Source organism: Crinia signifera, unplaced genomic scaffold, assembly GCF_055691185.1.
Source record: "Crinia signifera unplaced genomic scaffold, ASM5569118v1 HAP2_SCAFFOLD_80, whole genome shotgun sequence".
In the NCBI taxonomy this organism is placed as follows: Eukaryota; Metazoa; Chordata; class Amphibia; order Anura; family Myobatrachidae; genus Crinia; species Crinia signifera.
In genome coordinates this window covers 597,681-620,498 of record NW_028142708.1, presented here as the reverse complement: position 1 = coordinate 620,498, position 22,818 = coordinate 597,681, and the positions used below count along the sequence as shown (strand labels likewise).

The following is a 22,818-nucleotide window of genomic DNA, read 5'->3' as shown; positions in this document are numbered from 1 at the left end:
CCCCCCCCACACCTCCCAGATTAATGTAGCACTCCCCCCCCCCCACCTCCCAGAATCATGTAGCACTCCCCCCACCTCCCAGATTCATGTAGCACTCCCCCCACCTCCCAGATTCATGTAGCACTCCCCCCCCACCTCCCAGATTCATGTAGCAATCCCCCCCCACCTCCCAGATTCATGTAGCAATCCCCCCCCTACCTCCCAGAATCATGTAGCACTCCCCCCCCCCCCCCAGAATCATGTAGCACTCCCCCCCCCCCACCTCCCAGATTCATGTAGCACTCCCCCCCCCACCTCCCAGATTCATGTAGCACTCCCCCCCCACCTCCCAGATTCATGTAGCACTCCCCCCCCCCCACCTCCCAGATTCATGTAGCACTCCCCCCCCCCCCACCTCCCAGATTCATGTAGCAACCCCCCCCCCACCTCCCAGATTCATGTAGCAATCCCCCCCCCACCTCCCAGATTCATGTAGCAATCCCCCCCCCACCTCCCAGATTCATGTAGCAATCCCCCCCCACCTCCCAGATTCATGTAGCAATCCCCCCCCCCACCTCCCAGATTCATGTAGCAATCCCCCCCCACCTCCCAGATTCATGTAGCACTCCCCCCCCCACCTCCCAGAATCATGTAGCACTCCCCCACCACCTCCCAGATTCATGTAGAACTCCCCCACCACCTCCCAGATTCATGTAGCAATCCCCCCCCACCTCCCAGAATCATGTAGCACTCCCCCCCCACCTCCCAGAATCATGTAGAACTCCCCCCCCACACCTCCCAGATTAATGTAGCACTCCCCCCCCCCACCTCCCAGAATCATGTAGCACTCCCCCCACCTCCCAGATTCATGTAGCACTCCCCCCCACCTCCCAGATTCATGTAGCACTCCCCCCCCCCCACCTCCCAGATTCATGTAGCAATCCCCCCCCCTACCTCCCAGAATCATGTAGCACTCCCCCCCCCCCAGAATCATGTAGCACTCCCCCCCCACCTCCCAGATTCATGTAGCACTCCCCCCCCACCTCCCAGATTCATGTAGCACTCCCCCCCCACCTCCCAGATTCATGTAGCACTCCCCCACCACCTCCCAGATTCATGTAGCACTCCCCCCCCCACCTCCCAGATTCATGTAGCACTCCCCCCCCACCTCCCAGATTCATGTAGCACTCCCCCCACCACCTCCCAGATTCATGTAGCACTCCCCCCCCCAGATTCATGTAGCACCCCCCCCCACCTCCCAGATTCATGTAGCACTCCCCCCCCCACCTCCCAGATTCATGTAGCACTCCCCCCCACCTCCCAGATTCATGTAGCCCCCCCCACCTCCCAGATTCATGTAACACTCCCCCCACCTTCCAGATTCATGCGGCACTCCCCCCACCCCCCCCCCCAGATTCATGCAGCACTCCCCCCCCACCTCCCAGATTCATGTAGCACTCCCCCCCCACCTCCCAGATTCATGTAGCCCCCCCCCCACCTCCCAGATTCATGTAACACTCCCCCCCACCTCCCAGATTCATGTGGCACTCCCCCACCACCACCTCCCAGACTCATTTAGCACTCCCCCCCCCACCTCCCAGATTCATGTAGCACTCCCCCCCCACCTCCCAGATTCATGTAGCACTCCCCCCCCACCTCCCAGATTCATGTAGCACTCCCCCCCCCACCTTCCAGATTCATGTAGCACTCCCCCCCCCCACCTCCCAGATTCATGTAGCACTCCCCCCCCCACCTCCCAGATTCATGTAGCACTCCCCCCCCACCTCCCAGATTCATGTAGCAATCCCCCCCCCCCACCTCCCAGATTCATGTAGCACTCCCCCCACCTCCCAGATTCATGTAGCACTCCCCCCCCACCTCCCAGATTCATGTAGCACTCCCCCCCCACCTCCCAGATTCATGTAGCACCCCCCCCCCCCCACCTCCCAGATTCATGTAGCACTCCCCCCCCACCTCCCAGATTCATGTAGCACTCCCCCCCCCCCCACCTCCCAGATTCATGTAGCACTCCCCCCACCTCCCAGATTCATGTAGCGACTCACCCCACCTCCCTCCCGCGATTTGCGGACCCGCCCCCTCCCGCAATTTGCAGACACCCGACCCCTTCCGGCAATTCCCCCCCAGCGGACCCTCGCGACCGCCACAAGTAGGTGCCGCCCCTAGGTGGGAAATCCGGCCCTGGCTGCCGCACTGCAGGTTTCCCCACTGTCCTCTGCACCAGCGCCACAACTTTTATCAATGTCTTGCCCACATACCACTATTATACAGCCTCCTGCTCTCATGCACGCTCACTCCCTCCCAGTGGGAGGAGACGCTCACCCACTGCCGGGAGCTGCATACTGTCCCCTACCCTCCTCCATTTCTAGGGATGCCCATCGATCATCAATGATTTCAAATAATCGATGGTTTATGGCCGATGCTGAATACTTTTGCCATCGATGTGGGAGGACCAGATGGTTTCCCTACATCAATGGCAAAGGAGAACCAATCAAGTTTCAAATTTTTTTAAGGTGCCAGGACACGGAGCATAGCTCCGCCCCCCCCACACCCGGAAGTCCCGCCACCAAGTTCTGATTGACCCACGGCCTATTCAGTCAGATACAATGGATGACCATCGATAGCTACAACAATTGATGGTTATCCAAGTAATATTTTACTACTATCGATGGCAGGGTGCAAAATCGCCATCAATACCAACCATCGATGGCGTCTGCACCAATGCCCATCCCTACTCTGCAACAGCCAAAAACCTTTACTTCCCCTCATGCCCACACACCTCTATCACTGCCCTGCCTCCTGTTCTCCTGCCCCGTAACTTCCGCCAGTGGGGACCCGCTGACCCTGTGTTGCCCACATACCCCTATCATGCCTCATAGCCCAGCCTCCTGCTCTCATGCACCCTAACTCCCACCCAGTAGGAGGAGACACTGACTCAGGGCCACCATCCTGTACTCCTGTACTGCCACGCTGGACCCTCACCCACTGGCAGAAGCTGCACAGTGTTCCCCACCCTCCTCTTTAGTCCCCCTTATGCCCACACACCCCTATAAAGCCGCGGCGGTGATGCAGGGGATGGTTCCGGTACTGACCGGACTACACAATATATAAAGCCGCGGTGATGGTTCCGGATGACCATGAATGTTAGTGAGGGCGGGACCCTAATCCGAGGAGCGACAAATAATAGCCCCACTACGATCCCTGTTCCCTCCAGCCATACATGGGCACTGGCTCCTCCCAGATAATAAAGACCTTTCTGGGCAGATAGGGGTAATATTCCCATTACTGGGCACTTACCGATGCCAGCCACCTCTCCACGTGCAGACATGTCAAAATGAACACGTTAGACGCTAAGATTGGAAAAAAACATAAAAGGACATATTAGCTCTGACTAGAAACATGGAGATTGGCGATAGGGAGGTGCCCTCTGTGCTCGCCACTGTCTGTGCCATGGATGGGAGGTGCCCTCTGTGCTCGCCACTGTCTGTGCCATGGATGCGAGGTGCCCTCTGTGCTCGCCACTGTCTGTGCCATGGATGGGAGGTGCCCCCTGTGCTCGCCACTGCCTGTGCCATGGATGGGAGGTGCCCCCTGTGCTCGCCACTGTCTGTGCCATGGATGGGAGGTGCCCTCTCTGCTCACCACTGTCTGTGCCATGGATGGGAGGTGCCCTTTCTGCTCGCCACTGTCTGTGCCATGGATGGGAGGTGCCCTCTCTGCTCGCCACTGCCTGTGCCATGGATGGGAGGTGCCCGCTCTGCTCGCCACTGCCTGTGCCATGGATGGGAGGTGCCCGCTCTGCTCGCCACTGTCTGTGCCATGGATGGGAGGTGCCCTCTCTGCTCGCCACTGTCTGTGCCATGGATGGGAGGTGCCCTCTCTGCTCGCCACTGTCTGTGCCATGGATGGGAGGTGCTCTCTGTGCTCGCCACTGTCTGTGCCATGGATGGGAGGTGCCCTCTCTGCTCGCCACTGCCTGTGCCATGGATGGGAGGTGCCCTCTGTGCTCACCACTGTCTGTGCCATGGATGGGAGGTGCCCTCTGTGCTCGCCACTGCCTGTGCCATGGATGGGAGGTGCCCGCTCTGCTCACCACTAACTGTGCCATGGATGGGAGGTGCCCTCTGTGCTCACCACTGTCTGTGCCATTGATGGGAGGTGCCCGCTCTGCTCACCACTAACTGTGCCATGGATGGGAGGTGCCCTCTGTGCTCGCCACTGCCTGTGCCATGGATGGGAGGTGCCCTCTGTGCTCGCCACTGTCTGTGCCATGGATGGGAGGTGCCCTCTGTGCTCGCCATTGCCTGTGCCATGGATGGGAGGTGCCCTCTGTGCTCGCCACTGCCTGTGCCATGGATGGGAGGTGCCCGCTCTGCTCACCACTAACTGTGCCATGGATGGGAGGTGCCCTCTGTGCTCACCACTGTCTGTGCCATTGATGGGAGGTGCCCGCTCTGCTCACCACTGTCTGTGCCATTGATGGGAGGTGCCCGCTCTGCTCACCACTAACTGTGCCATGGATGGGAGGTGCCCTCTGTGCTCGCCACTGCCTGTGCCATGGATGGGAGGTGCCCTCTGTGCTCGCCACTGTCTGTGCCATGGATGGGAGGTGCCCTCTGTGCTCGCCACTGCCTGTGCCATGGATGGGAGGTGCCCGCTCTGCTCACCACTAACTGTGCCATGGATGGGAGGTGCCCTCTGTGCTCACCACTGTCTGTGCCATTGATGGGAGGTGCCCGCTCTGCTCACCACTGTGCCATGGATGGGAGGTGCCCTCTGTGCTCGCCACTGCCTGTGCCATGGATGGGAGGTGCCCTCTGTGCTCGCCACTGTCTGTGCCATGGATGGGAGGTGCCCTCTGTGCTCGCCACTGTCTGTGCCATGGATGGGAGGTGCCCTCTCTGCTCGCCACTGTCTGTGCCATGGATGGGAGGTGCCCTCTGTGCTCGCCACTGCCTGTGCCATGGATGGGAGGTGCCCTCTCTGCTAACCACTGTCTGTGCCATGGATGGGAGGTGCCCGCTCTGCTCACCACTAACTGTGCCATGGATGGGAGGTGCCCTCTGTGCTCGCCACTGTCTGTGCCATGGATGGGAGGTGCCCTCTGTGCTCGCCACTGCCTGTGCCATGGATGGGAGGAGCCCTCTCTGCTCGCCACTGTCTGTGCCATGGGGAAGTGTGGGTGCCCCTATGCCTATCGCTGGCTGTGCCACATGGTTGCCCCTGGTGAGTGCAGTGTGGGCAGTATACTCACCCAGCACCAGGCACAGTGCTGGCCAGCTATAGGGATCATGGAGGAACAGCGACACCACCTGGATGGGATCCACCAATATGCCATACCTAGGGGGCGAGCGACAGAACAGGGTTACCCTCTGTACATGGGAAGCACATACATGTACTGATAGCGTGTCCATAGAACCAGACAAATGATGAATTTGGTTCCGTGTGACACCATAACACCCTGGATTCCGCCATCAGCTGTAGTGTCGCTATTCAGCATAACAAAACAATTACCGAAGCATTTTACTGATATCTACTGTTAAGCTTGTCTTGTATTTTGAGCTGTAAAGACAATGGTGAAGCACTGAGTCCTATTGGGAGAAAAGTGCTGTATAAATATCATTATTATTATTATTAACAATACCTGGGCAGCAGCCGCGGGGAAGGTTCTGTCTAATGCTGGATACAGGGCAGCAGCCGCGGGGAAGGTTCTGTCTAATACTGGATACGAGGCAGCGGCCGCGGGGAAGGTTCTGTCTAATGCTGGATACAGGGCAGCAGCCGCGGGGAAGGTTCTGTCTAATACTGGATACGAGGCAGCGGCCGCGGGGAAGGTTCTGTCTAATGCTGGATACGGGGCAGCGGCCGCGGGGAAGGTTCTGTCTAATGCTGGATACGGGGCAGCGGCCGCGGGGAAGGTTCTGTCTAATGCTGGATACGGGGCAGTGGCCGCGGGGAAGGTTCTGTCTAATGCTGGATATGGGGCAGTGGCCGCGGGGAAGGTTCTGTCTAATGCTGGATACGGGGCAGCGGCCGCGGGGAAGGTTCTGTCTAATACTGGATACGAGGCAGCGGCCGCCGGGAAGGTTCTGTCTAATGCTGGATACGGGGCAGCGGCCGCGGGGAAGGTTCTGTCTAATGCTGGATACGGGGCAGCGGCCGCGGGGAAGGTTCTGTCTAATGCTGGATACGGGGCAGCAGCCGCGGGGAAGGTTCTGTCTAATGCTGGATACGGGGCAGCAGCCGCGGGGAAGGTTCTGTCTTATTCTGGATACGGGGCAGCGGCCGCGGGGAAGGTTCTGTCTAATGCTGGATACGAGGCAGCGGCCGCGGGGAAGGTTCTGTCTAATGCTGGATACGGGGCCGCGGCCGCGGGGAAGGTTCTGTCTAATGCTGGATACGGGGCAGCGGCCGCGGGGAAGGTTCTGTCTAATGCTGGATACGGGGCAGCAGCCGCGGGGAAGGTTCTGTCTAATGCTGGATACGGGGCCACGGGGAAGGTTCTATCTAATGCTGGATACGGCGCAGCAGCCACGGGGAAGGTTCTGTCTAATGCTGGATACGGGGCAGTAGCCGCGGGGAAGGTTCTGTCTAATGCTGGATACGGGGCAGCAGCCGCGGGGAAGGTTCTGTCTAATGCTGGATACGGGGCAGCAGCCGCGGGGAAGGTTCTGTCTAATGCTGGATACGGGGCAGCAGCCGCGGGGAAGGTTCTGTCTAATGCTGGATACGGGGCAGCAGCCGCGGGGAAGGTTCTGTCTAATGCTGGATACGGGGCAGCGGCCGCGGGGAAGGTTCTGTCTAATGCTGGATACGGGGCAGCAGACGAGGGGCAGGTTCTGTCTAATGCTGGATACGAGGCAGCGGCCGACGGGAAGGTTCTGTCTAATGCTGGATACGGGGCAGCAGCCGCGGGGAAGGTTCTGTCTAATGCTGGATACGGGGCAGCAGCCGCGGGGAAGGTTCTGTCTAATGCTGGATACGGGGCAGCGGCCGCGGGGAAGGTTCTGTCTAATGCTGGATACAGGGCAGCAGCCGCGGGGAAGGTTCTGTCTAATGCTGGATCGGGGGCCGCGGCCGCGGGGAAGGTTCTGTCTAATGCTGGATACGGGGCAGCGGCCGCGGGGAAGGTTCTGTCTAATGCTGGATACGGGGCAGCAGCCGCGGGGAAGGTTCTGTCTAATGCTGGATACGGGGCAGCAGCCGCGGGGAAGGTGCTGTCTAATGCTGGATACGGGGCAGCGGCCGCGGGGAAGGTTCTGTCTAATGCTGGATACGGGGCCGCGGCGAAGGTTCTGTCTAATGCTGGATACGGGGCAGCGGCCGCGGGGAAGGTTCTGTCTAATGCTGGATACGGGGCAGCGGCCGGTGGGAAGGTTCTGTCTAATGCTGGATACGGGGCAGCGGCCGCGGGGAAAGTTCTGTCTAATGCTGGATACGGGGCCACGGGGAAGGTTCTGTCTAATGCTGGATACGGGGCAGCGGCCGCGGGGAAGGTTCTGTCTAATGCTGGATACGGGGCAGCAGCCGCGGGGAAGGTTCTGTCTAATGCTGGATACGGGGCAGCAGCCGCGGGGAAGGTGCTGTCTAATGCTGGATACGGGGCAGCGGCCGCGGGGAAGGTTCTGTCTAATGCTGGATACGGGGCCGCGGCGAAGGTTCTGTCTAATGCTGGATACGGGGCAGCGGCCGCGGGGAAGGTTCTGTCTAATGCTGGATACGGGGCAGCGGCCGGTGGGAAGGTTCTGTCTAATGCTGGATACGGGGCAGCGGCCGCGGGGAAGGTTCTGTCTAATGCTGGATACGGGGCCACGGGGAAGGTTCTGTCTAATGCTGGATACGGGGCAGCGGCCGCGGGGAAGGTTCTGTCTAATGCTGGATACGGGGCAGCAGCCGCGGGGAAGGTTCTGTCTAATGCTGGATACGGGGCAGCAGCCGCGGGGAAGGTTCTGTCTAATGCTGGATACGGGGCAGCGGCCGCAGGGAAGGTTCTGTCTAATGCTGGATACGGGGCCGCGGGGAAGGTTCTGTCTAATGCTGGATACGGGGCAGCGGCCGCGGGGAAGGTTCTGTCTAATGCTGGATACGCGGCAGCAGCTTTGGGGGAGGTTCTGTCTAATGCTGGATACGGGGCAGCAGCCGCGGGGAAGGTTCTGTCTAATGCTGGATACGGGGCAGCAGCCGCGGGGAAGGTTCTGTCTAATGCTGGATACGAGGCAGCGGCCGCGGGGAAGGTTCTGTCTAATGCTGGATATGGGGCAGCGGCCGCGGGGAAGGTTCTGTCTAATGCTGGATACGGGGCAGCAGCCGCGGGGAAGGTTCTGTCTAATGCTGGATACGGGGCCACGGGGAAGGTTCTATCTAATGCTGGATACGGGGCAGCAGCCACGGGGAAGGTTCTGTCTAATGCTGGATACGGGGCAGCAGCTGCGGGGAAGGTTCTGTCTAATGCTGGATACGGGGCAGCAGCCGCGGGGAAGGTTCTGTCTAATGCTGGATACGGGGCAGCAGCCGCGGGGAAGGTTCTGTCTAATGCTGGATACGGGGCAGCAGCCGCGGGGAAGGTTCTGTCTAATGCTGGATACGGGGCAGCAGACGAGGGGCAGGTTCTGGCCAATGCTGGATACGGGGCAGCGGCTGCGGTAAAAGGTTCTGTCTAATGCTGGATACGCGGCAGCAGCATCGGGGAAGGTTCTGTCTAATGCTGGATACGGGGCAGGTTCTGTCTAATGCTGGATATGGGGCAGCAGCCGCCGGGAAGGTTCTGTCTAATGCTGGATACGGGGCAGCAGCCGCGGGGAAAGTTCTGTCTAATGCTGGATACGGGGCAGCGACTGCGGGAAAGGTTCTGTCTAATGCTGGATACGGGGCAGCGGCCGCGGGGAAGGTTCTGTCTAATGCTGGATACGGGGCAGCAGCCGCGGGGAAAGTTCTGTCTAATGCTGGATACGGGGCAGCGACTGCGGGAAAGGTTCTGTCTAATGCTGGATACGGGGAAGCGGCCGCGGGGAAGGTTCTGTCTAATGCTGGATATGGGGCAGCAGCCGCCGGGCAGGTTCTGTCTAATGCTGGATACGGGGCAGCGACTGCGGGAAAGGTTCTGTCTAATGATGGATACGGGGCAGCGGCCGCGGGGAAGGTTCTGTCTAATGCTGGATACGGGGCAGCGGCATCGGGGAAGGTTCTGTTTAATGCTGGATATGGGGCAGTGCCTGGAGCCCAGCGATATCTCTACCCGGTTCCTCACACATCCTCTTCTGTAACATGCGGACCAATTCACACCTGATCGCTGGACAACTTTGGGTACTTATGTATTATCTGGACTCCCATGTTAAATGCACCCCATTTTTTCATACCCCTACTATCCAACTACGCATGGAGTTGATTTTATATAGTGTGGCGAGCGAAGCGAGCCACCGTGCCCGAAGCGTGGTGAGCGCAGCGAGCCCCGCGAGGGGACGCGGTCTCATAGGAAAAACGGGAGTCCAGATATTACATAAGTACCCAACTTTGTTTTAAAAAGGGACAAAACCATTCTGTACTGCAGGTGGGGCAGATGTAACATGTGCAGAGAGAGTTATATTTGGGTGGGTTATAGGTTTTTGTGCAGGATAAATACTGGCTGCTTTAGTCTTACACTGCAATTTAGATATCAGGTTGAACATACCCCACCCAAATCTATCGCTCTCTGCAAATATTACATCTGCTCTTCCGCTGCCTGGACAGCACCCCCTGCAGGCAGAAGCCCCACATTGTCTCCTCTTAGTATAACAAACAACATAACTCTGCACTATGGGATGCTGGGGCGCCATCCAGTGACTGCTATATGTAATGCACAATACACATGGGGAGATGGAAGAGAGCTACAGATTGGGGCATGGGTCTTCAAACTGCGGCCCTCCAGATGTTGTGAAACTACAAATCCCAGCATGCCTTGCCACAGTTTTGCTATAAGGGAGTGTTAAAACTGTGGCAAGGCATGCTGGGATTTGTAGTTTCACAACATCTGGAGGGCCGCAGTTTGAAGACCCATGGATTGGGGACTCAGATAATGCCGGACATAGCAGCCAGGAGGTCACCTATGTAATGTACATACAGTCAGACCCCTGTGCCACGAGGCAACCAATGTTATCCTGCGCCAACATGAGCTATGGAGCGTGGCTCTGCTGTGTGACTGGCGCTACTCAGTCATTATGGTGTGTGGCTCTTCTGTGTAACTGGCACTAATCAGTCATTATGGCGAACAGCTCTGCCGTGTGACTGGCACTAATCAGTCATTATGGCAGGCAGTTATATGAGAAAGGGAAAGTTTGGAGATTCTTGGGGTGCACTCTGAAGTATGTTGGGGGGACGTCCAACTGATATATTCACAATTTCTAAAATGTAACTTTTATTAGGTTGGTTAAAAAGAGGTGTGTATGAACCATAGGAGGATGAACAAGTAAGAGCACTCAGTGTGGAATTAAAAACCCCTCTTCTGTGGGACTGGCACTAATCAGTCATTATGGCGTGTGGCTCTGCTGTGGGACTGGCACTAATCAGTCATTATGGTGTGTGGCTCTTCTTTGTGACTGGTGCTAATCAGTAATTATAACACATGGCTCAGCTGTGTGATGGGCGCTAATCAGTCATTATAGCATGTGACTCAGCTGTGTGACTGGCACTAATCAGTAATTATAACACATGGCTCAGCTGTGTGATGGGCGCTAATCAGTCATTATAGCATGTGGCTCTGCTGTGGGACTGGCACTAATCAGTCATTATAGCACATGGCTCAGCTGTGTGATGGGCGCTAATCAGTCATTATATCATGTGACTCTGCTGTGTGACTGGCGCTAATCAGTCATTATAGCACGTTGCTCTGCTGTGTGACTGGCGTTAATCAGTCATTATAGCATGTGGCTCTGCTGTGTGACTGGCTCTAATCAGTCATTATAGCACATGGCTCTGCTGTGTGACTGACACTAATCAGTCATTATAGCACATGGCTCTGCTGTGTGACTGGCGCTAATCAGTCGTTATAGCATGTGACTCTGCTGTGTGATGGGCGCTAATCAGTCGTTATAGCATGTGACTCTGCTGTGTGACTGGCTCTAATCAGTCATTATAGCACGTGGCTCTGCTGTGTGACTGGCACTAATCAGTCATTATAGCACATGGCTCTGCTGTGTGACTGGCGCTAATCAGTCATTATGGCAGGCAGTTTTGGGAGAAAGGGAAAGTTTGGAGATTCTTGGGGTGCACTCTGAAAGTATGTTGGGGGGGACGTCCAAATGATATATTCACAATTTCTAAAATGTAACTTTTATTAGGTTGGTTAAAAAGAGGTGTGTATGAACCATAGGAGGACGAACAAGTAAGAGCACTCAGTGCGGAATTAAAAACCCCTCTTCTGTGGGACTGGCACTAATCAGTCATTATGGCAAGTGGCTCTGCAGTGTGACTGGCACTAATCAGTCATTATAGCACGTGGCTCTGCAGTGTGACTGGCACTAATCAGTCATTATGGTGTGTGGCTCCGCTGTGGGACTGGCACTAATCAGTCATTATGGTGTGTGGCTCTTGTGTGTGACTGGCACTAATCAGTCTTTAGGGTGCGCGGCTCTGCTGTGACTGGTGCTAATCAGTCATTATAGAACGTGGCTCAGCTGTGTGACTGGCACTAATCAGTCATTATAGCACGTGGCTCTGCAGTGTGACTGGCACTAATCAGTCATTATGGTGTGTGGCTCCGCTGTGTGACTGGCACTAATCAGTCATTATAGCACGTGGCTCCGCTGTGGGACTGGCACTAATCAGTCATTATGGTGTGTGGCTCTTGTGTGTGACTGGCACTAATCAGTCTTTAGGGTGCGCGGCTCTGCTGTGACTGGTGCTAATCAGTCATTATAGAACGTGGCTCAGCTGTGTGACTGGCGCTAATCAGTCATTATAGCACGTGGCTTTGCTGTGTGACGTGCGCAAATCAGTCATTATAGCACGTGGCTCTGCTGTGTGACTGGCGCTAATCAGTCATTATAGCACGTGGCTTTGCTGTGTGACGTGCGCAAATCAGTCATTATAGAACGTGGCTCAGCTGTGTGACTGGCGCTAATCAGTCATTATAGCACGTGGCTTTGCTGTGTGACGTGCGCAAATCAGTCATTATAGCACGTGGCTCTGCTGTGTGACTGGCGCTAATCAGTCATTATAGCACGTGGCTTTGCTGTATGACTGGCGCTAATCAGTCATTATAGCACGTGGCTCTGCTGTGTGACTGGCGCTAATCAGTCATTATAGCACGTGGCTCTGCTGTGTGACTGGCGCTAATCAGTCATTATAGCACGTGGCTCTTGTGTGTGACTGGTGCTAATCAGTCATTATAGCACGTGGCTTTGCTGTGTGACTGGCGCTAATCAGTCATTATAGCACGTGGCTCTGCTGTGTCACTGGCGCTAATCAGTCATTATAGAACGTGGCTCTGCTGTGTCACTGGCGCTAATCAGTCATTATAGCACGTGGCTCAGCTGTGTGACGTGCGCTAATCAGTCATTATAGCATGTGGCTCTGCTGTGTGACTGGCGCTAATCAGTCATTATAGCACGTGGCTCTGCTGTGTGACTGGCGCTAATCAGTCATTATAGCACGTGGCTCTGCTGTGTGACTGGCGCTAATCAGTCATTATAGCACGTGGCTCTGCTGTGTGACTGGCGCTAATCAGTCATTATAGCACATGGCTCAGCTGTGTGACTGGCACTAATCAGTCATTATGGCACATGGCTCTGCTGTGTGACTGGCACTAATCAGTCATTATAGCACGTGGCTCTGCTGTGTGACTGGCGCTAATCAGTCATTATAGCACGTGGCTCTGCTGTGTGACTGGCGCTAATCAGTCATTATAGCACGTGGCTGTGGTGTGTGACTGTCACTAATCAGTCATTATGGCACATGGCTCTGCTGTGTGACTGGCGCTAATCAGTCATTATAGCACGTGGCTCTGCCGTGTGACTGGTGCTAATTAGTCATTAAAGTGCTAGGCTCTACAGTGTGACTGGCATTAATCAGTAATTATAGCACGTGGCTCAGCTGTGTGACTGGCGCTAATCAGTCATGGTACTCTTTACCTAGCAAGGCGTCCACGATGTCCATCGCGGTCATCGGGTGTAAAAAATCGCGGGCATCGTATGCACTACAGTAACGGGTGCGACGCGACGCACGTGATGCCCGCGATTTCCCATAGGGATCAATGTTAAATTTTTCAATGGACGCGATTTTTCAGTTCAATGCCTCAATGCCCGCGATTTTGCCATAGGAAACAATGTTAAATGGGCCACAGAGCCCAAATAGCCACCCTTAGCAGTGAAATGTCCCCCACAATTGTTAACGACACCCCACGATCCACGCGAACCCGAAGCGTGGCGAGCGCAGCGAGCCCGCGAGGGTCGGCGGTACGCGTCCTCCGACCTTTTCATACCCCCACCATCCATGTCGGCGTGGAGTTGAGAATAGAATAGTGTGGCGAGCGCAGCGAGCCACCGAGCCCGAAGCGCGGCGAGCGCAGCGAGCCCCGCGAGGGGACGCGGATACCTTCACAGGTAAACGCGGCCCTACGCGGGCTTCACAGATATCCGCGTCCGCTCGCCACGCTTCGGGCACGGTGGCTCGCTGCGCACGCCACACTATTCTATTCTCAACTCCACGCCGACGTGGATAGTGGGGGTATGAAAAGGTCGGAGGACGCGTACCGCCGCCGCTCGCCACGCTTCGGGTTTGCGTGGATCGTGGGGTGTCGTTAACAATTGTGGGGGACATTTCACTGCTAAGGGTGGCTATTTGGGCTCTGTGGCCCATTTAACATTGTTTCCTATGGCTAAATCGCGGGCATTGAGGCATTGAACTGAAAAATCTCGTCCATTGAAAAATTTAACATTGATCCCTATGGGAAATCGCGGGCATCGCGTCGCACCCGTTACTTTAGTGCATGCGATGGACGCGATGGGCGCCGTCCTAGGTAAAGAGTACCTCAGTCATTATAGCACGTGGCTCTGCTGTGTGACTGGCACTAATCAGTCATTATAACACGTGGCTCTGCTGTGTGACTGGCACTAATCAGTCATTATGGCATGTGGCTTTGCTGTGTGACTGGCACTATGGCACGCAGCTCTGCTGTGTGACTGGCACTATGGCATCCGGCTCTGCTGTGTGACTGGCACTATGGCACACGGCTCTGCTGTGTAACTGGCACTAATCAGTAATTATAGCACGTGGCTCAGCTGTGTGATGGGTGCTAATCAGTCATAGCACGTGGCTCTGCTGTGTGACTGGCGCTAATCAGTCATTATAGCACGTGGCTTTGCTGTGTGACTGGCACTAATCAGTCATTATAACATATGGCTCTGCTGTGTGACTGGCACTAATCAGTCATAATAGCACGTGGCTCTGCTGTGTGACTGGCACTAATCAGTCATAATAGCACGTGGCTTTGCTGTGTGACTGGCACTATGGCACGCAGCTCTGCTGTGTGACTGGCACTATGGCATCCGGCTCTGCTGTGTGACTGGCACTATGGCACACGGCTCTGCTGTGTAACTGGCACTAATCAGTCATTATGGCACGCGGCTCTGCTGTGTGATTAGACCCCCACAATCCGGCCACCATATCTATTCCGGGTCACCGCTCCCTGCATCTACAGATGATGCCAGGAACATGTGTATGAGAACATGTATGTGAAGACACAATACCATACTGTTAGTGTGTCAGGGCTGCATCACCCCCATTATTGCTCCTGTACTGAGTGACCCCCTTCCTGCAGTGGATTTCTCACTGGATGTGACCCCTACTTCCTGCACTGCAGCTTCCCCTGAGCACTTACTTTATAATATTCTCCAGGAAGAGCCGAGCGTTCCCCAGCACCTGGAAGAGAGGAGAAAAGACGTCAGACACTGACAGGGTCACTCTGGCACAGCAGACGCCGTCATACACCAGATCGGCCACAAGATGGGGCTGTAACACCGGCCTAGGCACAATGACCAGACACACCAGAGGAATGCATTCTGCACTAGTATCACATACCTATAAGAGGAGGTTGTAGCCTCCTATTATAGGTATGTAGCAGGGACCGGGGGTGGATACTCACAGAAACATGGCAGTGTGCATTACACAACTCATTAATGAACAGATCAGTACTCACATACCAGGCAACACATATTGCTATAAAAGGCGCTAATCCCACCACTGGGACTGAATGGCGGAGCTGAGGAATCATTATCGTGGTGCAGGGACTGTCCCTTAGCAAGTGTCCAACAGTGGTCCCATCCCGCTCACCGCCTCCTGCTGTGTGACTGGCACTAATCAGTCATTATGGCGCTAAGCCCTGCTGTGTGACTGGCACTAATCAGTCATAATGGCGGGAGGCTCTGCTGTGTGACTGGCAATAATCAGTCAGTATGGCGCTAGGCCCTGCTGTGTGACTGGCACTAATCAGTCATAATGGCGGGAGGCTCTGCTGTGTGACTGGCACTAATCAGTCATTATGGCGGGAGGCTCTGCTGTGTGACTGGCACTAATCAGTCATTATGGCGAGAGGCTATGCTGTGTGACTGGCACTAATCAGTCATTATGGCGCTCTGCTGTGTGACTGGCACTAATCAGTCATAATGGCGAGAGGCTCTGCTATGTGACTGGCACTAATCAGTCATTATGGTGGGAGGCTCTGCTGTGTGACTGGCACTAATCAGTCATTATGGTGGGAGGCTCTGCTGTGTGACTGGCACTAATCAGTCATTATGGCGAGAGGCTCTTCTGTGTGACTGGCACTAATCAGTCATTATGGCGCTAGGCTCGGCTGTGTGACTGGCACTAATCAGTCATTATGGCGAGAGGCTCTGCTGTGTGACTGGCACTAATCAGTCATTATGGCGGGAGGCTCTGCTGTGTGACTGGCACTAATCAGTCATAATGGCGAGAGGCTCTGCTGTGTGACTGGCACTAATCAGTCATTATGGCGCTAGGCCCTGCTGTGTGACTGGCACTAATCAGTCATAATGGCGGGAGGCCCTGCTGTGTGACTGGCACTAATCAGTCATTATGGCGCTAGGCCCTGCTGTGTGACTGGCACTAATCAGTCATAATGGCGGGAGGCTCTGCTGTGTGACTGGCACTAATCAGTCATAATGGCGGGAGGCTCTGCTGTGTGACTGGCACTAATCAGTCATAATGGCGAGAGGCTCTGCTGTGTGACTGGCACTAATCAGTCATAATGGCGGGAGGCTCTGCTGTGTGACTGGCACTAATCAGTCATTATGGCGCTAGGCCCTGCTGTGTGACTGGCACTAATCAGTCATAATGGCGTGAGGCTCTGCTGTGTGACTGGCACTAATCAATCATAATGGCGAGAGGCTATGCTGTGTGACTAGCACAAATCAGTCATTATGGCGCTAGGCCCTGCTGTGTGACTGGCACTAATCAGTCATTATGGCGCTAGGCCCTGCTGTGTGACTGGCACTAATCAGTCATTATGGCGCTAGGCCCTGCTGTGTGACTGGCACTAATCAGTCATTATGGCGAGAGGCTCTGCTGTGTGACTGGCACTAATCAGTCATAATGGCGGGAGGTTCTGCTGTGTGACTGGCACTAATCAGTCATTATGGCGAGAGGCTCTGCTGTGTGACTGGCACTAATCAGTCATTATGGCGGGAGGCTCTGCTGTGTGACTGGCACTAATCAGTCATTATGGCGAGAGGCTATGCTGTGTGACTGGCACTAATCAGTCATAATGGCGAGAGGCTCTGCTATGTGACTGGCACTAATCAGTCATTATGGTGGGAGGCTCTGCTGTGTGACTGGCACTAATCAGTCATTATGGTGGGAGGCTCTGCTGTGTGACTGGCACTAATCAGTCATTATGGCGCTCGGCTGTGTGACTGGCACTAATCAGTCATTATGGTGGGAGGCTCTGCTGTGTGACTGGCACTAATCAGTCATTATGGCGCTAGGCTCTGCTGTTTGACTGGCACTAATCAGTCATTATGGCGCTAGGCTCGGCTGTGTGACTGGCACTAATCAGTCATTATGGCGCTAGGCTCAGCTGTGTGACTGGCACTAATCAGTCATTATGGCGGGAGGCTCTGCTGTGTGACTGGCACTAATCAGTCATTATGGCGCTAGGCTCTTCTGTGTGACTGGCACTAATCAGTCATTATGGCGCTAGGCTCGGCTGTGTGACTGGCACTAATCAGTCATTATGGCGAGAGGCTCTGCTGTGTGACTGGCACTAATCAGTCATTATGGCGCTAGGCTCTGCTGTGTGACTGGCACTAATCAGTCATTATGGTGGGAGGCTCTGCTGTGTGACTGGCACTAATCAGTCATTATGGCGCTAGGCTCAGCTGTGTGACTGGCACTAATCAGTCATTATGGCGGGAGGCTCTGCTGTGTGACTGGCACTAATCAGTCATTATGGCGCTAGGCTCTTCTGTGTGACTGGCACTAATCAGTCATTATGGCGCTAGGCTCGGCTGTGTGACTGGCACTAATCAGTCATTATGGCGGGAGGCACTGGCATATTTATCTGCTGATGAACAGTATCCAATTGATGAATCATGGATTGTGCTGGAAGCATCCAGCTTTATCATCCAGCTTTATCATTCCAGGCCTGTCACCACCGTGGCCAAACAAGCCTGGAGAACCTCCGGCGATTGAGGTCAACAGGTCATAAAGATACGGCAGTATCGGGATACCCTGATTGCGCATTGTGCTGCCATGACCTTCGTAAACACCCGAAGTGCTGTGGACAGGCCGAAGGGCAGAGCATGAAACCGGTAATGATGATCCTGCAGTGTAAACCGCAGAAACCTTTGATGTTCCAGTCTGATGGGGATATGCAGGTACGCATCCAGGGGCGCCATGTAGTCCCCCGGTTGTAAGGCCAGAACTATGGATCGCAAGGTCTCCATCCTGAATTTTGGGACTCGGACGAATTTGTTGAGCCATTTTAAATTGAAGATGGATTGGAATGACCCATTGGGCTTCCGGACCAAGAAGAGGAGGACGTAGAAATCTGTGCCTCGCTGAGGCGCGGGGACCGGAGCTATGACCTTCTGGATGGCTGGCTCCATGGCCCTTGGAGAACTTATGGAAAAGAACCAGTTTGGTGGATGACACCGAAAGGTTATGGAGTATCTTAGGGAGACCACGTCCCGAACCCTTGCATCTGTTGTGGATTCCTGCCAGTAAATTCAGGACCTTTTTTACCGCCGTAAGCAATGCCGCTACATCAATAACGAGGCAACCCCCCCCCCCCTAGGAGCGCTCGTCGTCATTATCCATGTCATCTACTAGTTGCCACTCCTCACCCTAAAATCAGTATCCTGATGGAGGAGGGGCAGAAAGGGAGGGGCGCCCTGACTGGAGCCTTGCAGCTATCAGTCCTACCCTGTAAGGCAGGGATGGGGAACCTTCGGCACTCCAGATGTTGTTAAACTACGCATCCCAGAATGCCGTGCGATAGCTTTAGCATGGCCAAATAGCAAAACTGTACCAGTGCATTCTGGGATGTGTAGGTAAACAGCTGGAGGGCCGAAGGATACCCTGGACTGAGGTAAATAATGCACGTGCCCAAGGGGGCTCCACCACAAGGGAGGGCAATGCCGGAGACGTGGATGGCCTCACAGGCTGCAGGGCTGGTGCAGATGAGAGCTTACCTACTAGCTGCTCCATAACCGGAGTAAGGGACTTGGCCCAAGCAGGCTCCTGAGAGGAGGCCGTATCTGCGGGCGCGCCTGTGCATTGTGACATCTTTGGCATAAACCCTCCTGCATGTAGTCAAGTAGGGATAGGTCCACATTACAGGATGTACAAGACACCAATGCAGGAGCCCCCGTGGCACTGATGCTGCTGCCTCTGGAAGACATCTTACAGAAAACAGGCAGCTGAAACTGACACCGGTAACACAGTACATAATACACAGCACACATACACAGGCATACAATGCACAGCACACATACACAGCACACATACACAGGCATACAATGCACACATACACAACACAATAAACGTCTGACAGGCAGTGATAGTGTTATACAGTACATAATACACAGCACACATACACAGGCATACAATGCCCACATACACAGGTAACACAATATACGTCTGACAGGCAGTGATAGTGTTATACAGTACATAATACACAGCACACATACACAGGCATACAATGCACAGCACACATACACAGGCATACAATGCACACATACACAGGTAACACAATATACGTCTGACAGGCAGTGATAGTGTTATACAATACATAATACACAGCACACATACACAGGCATACAATGCCCACATACACAGGTAACACAATATACGTCTGACAGGCAGTGATAGTGTTATACAGTACATAATACACAGCACACATACACAGGCATACAATGCACACATACACAGGTAACACAATATACGTCTGACAGGCAGTGTTAGACAGTACATAATACACAGCACACATACACAGGCATACAATGCACACATACACAACACAATATACTTCTGACAGGCAGTGATAGTGTTTGTTATACAGTACATAATACACAGCACACATACACAGCACACATACACAAGTAACACAATATACGTCTGACAGGCAGTGATAGTGTTATACAGTACATAATACACAGCACACATACACAGGCATACAATGCACACATACACAGGTAACACAATATACGTCTGACAGGCAGTGTTAGACAGTACATAATACACAGCACACATACACAGGCATACAATGCACACATACACAACACAATATACCTCTGACAGGCAGTGATAGTGTTTGTTATACAGTACATAATACACAGCACACATACACAAGTAACACAATATACGTCTGACAGGCAGTGATAGTGTTATACAGTACATAATACACAGCACACATACACAGGCATACATACACAGGCATACAATGCACACATTCACACCGCACATACACAGGTAACACAATATACGTCTGACAGGCAGTGATAGTGTTATACAGTACATAATACACAGCACACATACACAGGCATACAATGCACAGCACACATACACAGGCATACAATGCACACATACACAGGTAACACAATATACTTCTGACAGGCAGTGATAGTGTTATACAGTACATAATACACAGCACACATACACAGGCATACAATGCACACATACACAGGCATACAATGCACACATACACAGGCATACAATGCACACATACACAGCACACATACACATAAGCATCTATGTACATCTCTGTAGGACATGCTGGCAGTGAAGGAGTGGAACCCCGGGTGGCTGAGTGCTCTCAGTGTCCCTCCACATGTGCAGCATACAGGCAGAGATCAGTGGTGGGAACCCACGTGGGTATACCCGTCTACTGTCCCCGAGGGAGGGGCCGGGTGAGGGGAGCCCACTCTCCCTACTAGCAAATGGCCACCAGGGAATAATGACCTCATGTGGCGCTGGTAAAGTGGCGGGGATCCAGCGTGCACCGGGCGGCCCTACTTACCGGTGCCGCTGCTCACACACTTTATCCCTGGTGGTCCAGCGGGGGCGGGTGGTGTATCAGCCGTCTACTTGCTAGCGCAGCCCGGCGGAGAGTATTACTGCAGCTGCTACATGCGTTTGCATGCACGCTCCCAGCGTGGAGCGCATTACCTAAACCTGATGCCCGGTCGCGGTGTCCCGAGTGCCCCAGGCACGGGTGAGTGGTGTGCGGCTGCCGGGCCTGGGTGATGGGGCGGCAGCCCAGGTGTCTGATAGACCCCCCTGCGCTGCTGCCCTGTCACTGACCAGTGTAAAAATAGAATGAAAAAATGAATATTTAAAAAGAAGTAAGGCCGCATAATGCAGACCCTCTGTAAGGAGCCTGTTGGGTCCTGCCAGCACCAAAGCTTGACCTGGAGGCGGGGTAAAGGAGGGGAGGAGCCTGGTCTGCCTGAGAGGCAGGAAGAAGTTTAACCTCTCGGGTGCTGGAATGCTCTTCTCCCACTCCACTACCCAGCGTTAGCCCTGTGGCCCCTGACATCACCCGAAGAATAAAATACGCATATTTTATGCATATTCGTATTTCCGGCATTTACTATGCTGAAAATACGGCAATTCCTAGTGGTAGTCTTTCGATGGCGCCGTATACATTCCTACATACGAACAGGAACAGGAACAGGAGCATGTTCTCTGTATATTTCCCCCATAGGCTGACACACAGGACGGAGCATGGGACTGGTGAATCCGGTTTCACAACTCTGAGGACACGTTGCACAATAGTAACAGTCATTGCACAATGATTAACAGGAACATCACTCTCTGAGCAGCGACACGGCCAAGCCACGTGTGTTACACGCCTGCCCCACCCTCTGTACCTACACTCACTAACCCAGAACACACACTGATGTACAGCCCAGACACACCATCGACTCACCGAGCGCACACCAATCTCCTGTCACACCCACTCACTGAGCGCACACCAATCTCCTGTCACACCCACTCACTAAGCGCACACCAATCTCCTGTCACACCCCACTCACTGAGTGCACACCAATCTCCTGTCACACCCACTCAATGAGCGCACACCAATCTCCTGTCACACCCACTCACTGAGCGCACACCAATCTCCTGCCACACCCCACTCACTGACTGCACACCAATCTCCTGTCACACCCCACTCACTGAGCGCACACCAATCTCCTGTCACACCCCACTCACTGAGCGCACACCAATCTCCTGTCACACCCCACTCACTGAGTGCACACCAATCTCCTGTCACACCCACTCAATGAGCGCACACCAATCTCCTGTCACACCCACTCACTGAGCGCACACCAATCTCCTGCCACACCCCACTCACTGACTGCACACCAATCTCCTGTCACACCCACTCACTGACTGCACACCAATCTCCTGTCACACCCCACTCACTGAGCGCACACCAATCTCCTGTCACACCCCACTCACTGAGTGCACACCAATCTCCTGTCACACCCACTCAATGAGCGCACACCAATCTCCTGTCACACCCACTCACTGAGCGCACACCAATCTCCTGTCACACCCCACTCACTGAGCGCACACCAATCTCCTGTCACACCCACTCACTGAGCGCACACCAATCTCCTGTCACACCCCACTCACTGAGCGCACACCAATCTCCTGTCACACCCACTCACTGAGCGCACACCAATCTCCTGTCACACCCCACTCACTGAGCGCACACCAATCTCCTGTCACACCAATCTCCTGCCACACCCCACTCACTGAGCGCACACCAATCTCCTGTCACACCCACTTACTGAGCGCACACCAATCTCCTGTCACACCCACTCACTGAGCGCACACCAATCTCCTGTCACACCCCACTCACTGAGCGCACACCAATCTCCTGTCACACCCACTTACTGAGCGCACACCAATCTCCTGTCACACCCACTCACTGAGCGCACACCAATCTCCGGTCACACCCCACTCACTGAGCGCACACCAATCTCCTGTCACACCCCACTCACTGAGCGCACACCAATCTCCTGTCACACCCCACTCATTGAGCGCACACCAATCTCCGGTCACACCCCACTCACTGAGCGCACACCAATCTCCTGTCACACCCCACTCACTGAGCGCACACCAATCTCCTGTCACACCCCACTCATTGAGCGCACACCAATCTCCTGCCACACCCCACTCACTCAGCGCACACCATTCTCCTGCCACACCCCACTCACTAAGCGCACACCATTCTCCTGCCACACCCCACTCACTGAGCGCACACCAATCTCCTGCCACACCCCACTCACTAAGCGTCAACCATTCTCCTGCCACACCCCACTC

At 54.5% G+C, this 22,818-nt stretch overlaps 1 protein-coding gene across 1 annotated transcript in view; it reads right to left on the bottom strand.

Annotated features, from left to right (window-relative positions):
* The window catches only part of DGAT1 (diacylglycerol O-acyltransferase 1), a 46,312-nt gene that overhangs the window by 13,849 nt on the left and 9,645 nt on the right, over nucleotides 1-22,818 (bottom strand). The window contains exons 3-5 of the mRNA XM_083168387.1: nucleotides 14,849-14,889; nucleotides 5,252-5,337; nucleotides 3,295-3,347 (exon numbers count right to left, since the gene is read on the bottom strand). Coding sequence (XP_083024513.1) covers nucleotides 3,295-3,347; nucleotides 5,252-5,337; nucleotides 14,849-14,889 — 180 coding nt within the window. The remainder of the gene's footprint in view (nucleotides 1-3,294; nucleotides 3,348-5,251; nucleotides 5,338-14,848; nucleotides 14,890-22,818) is intronic.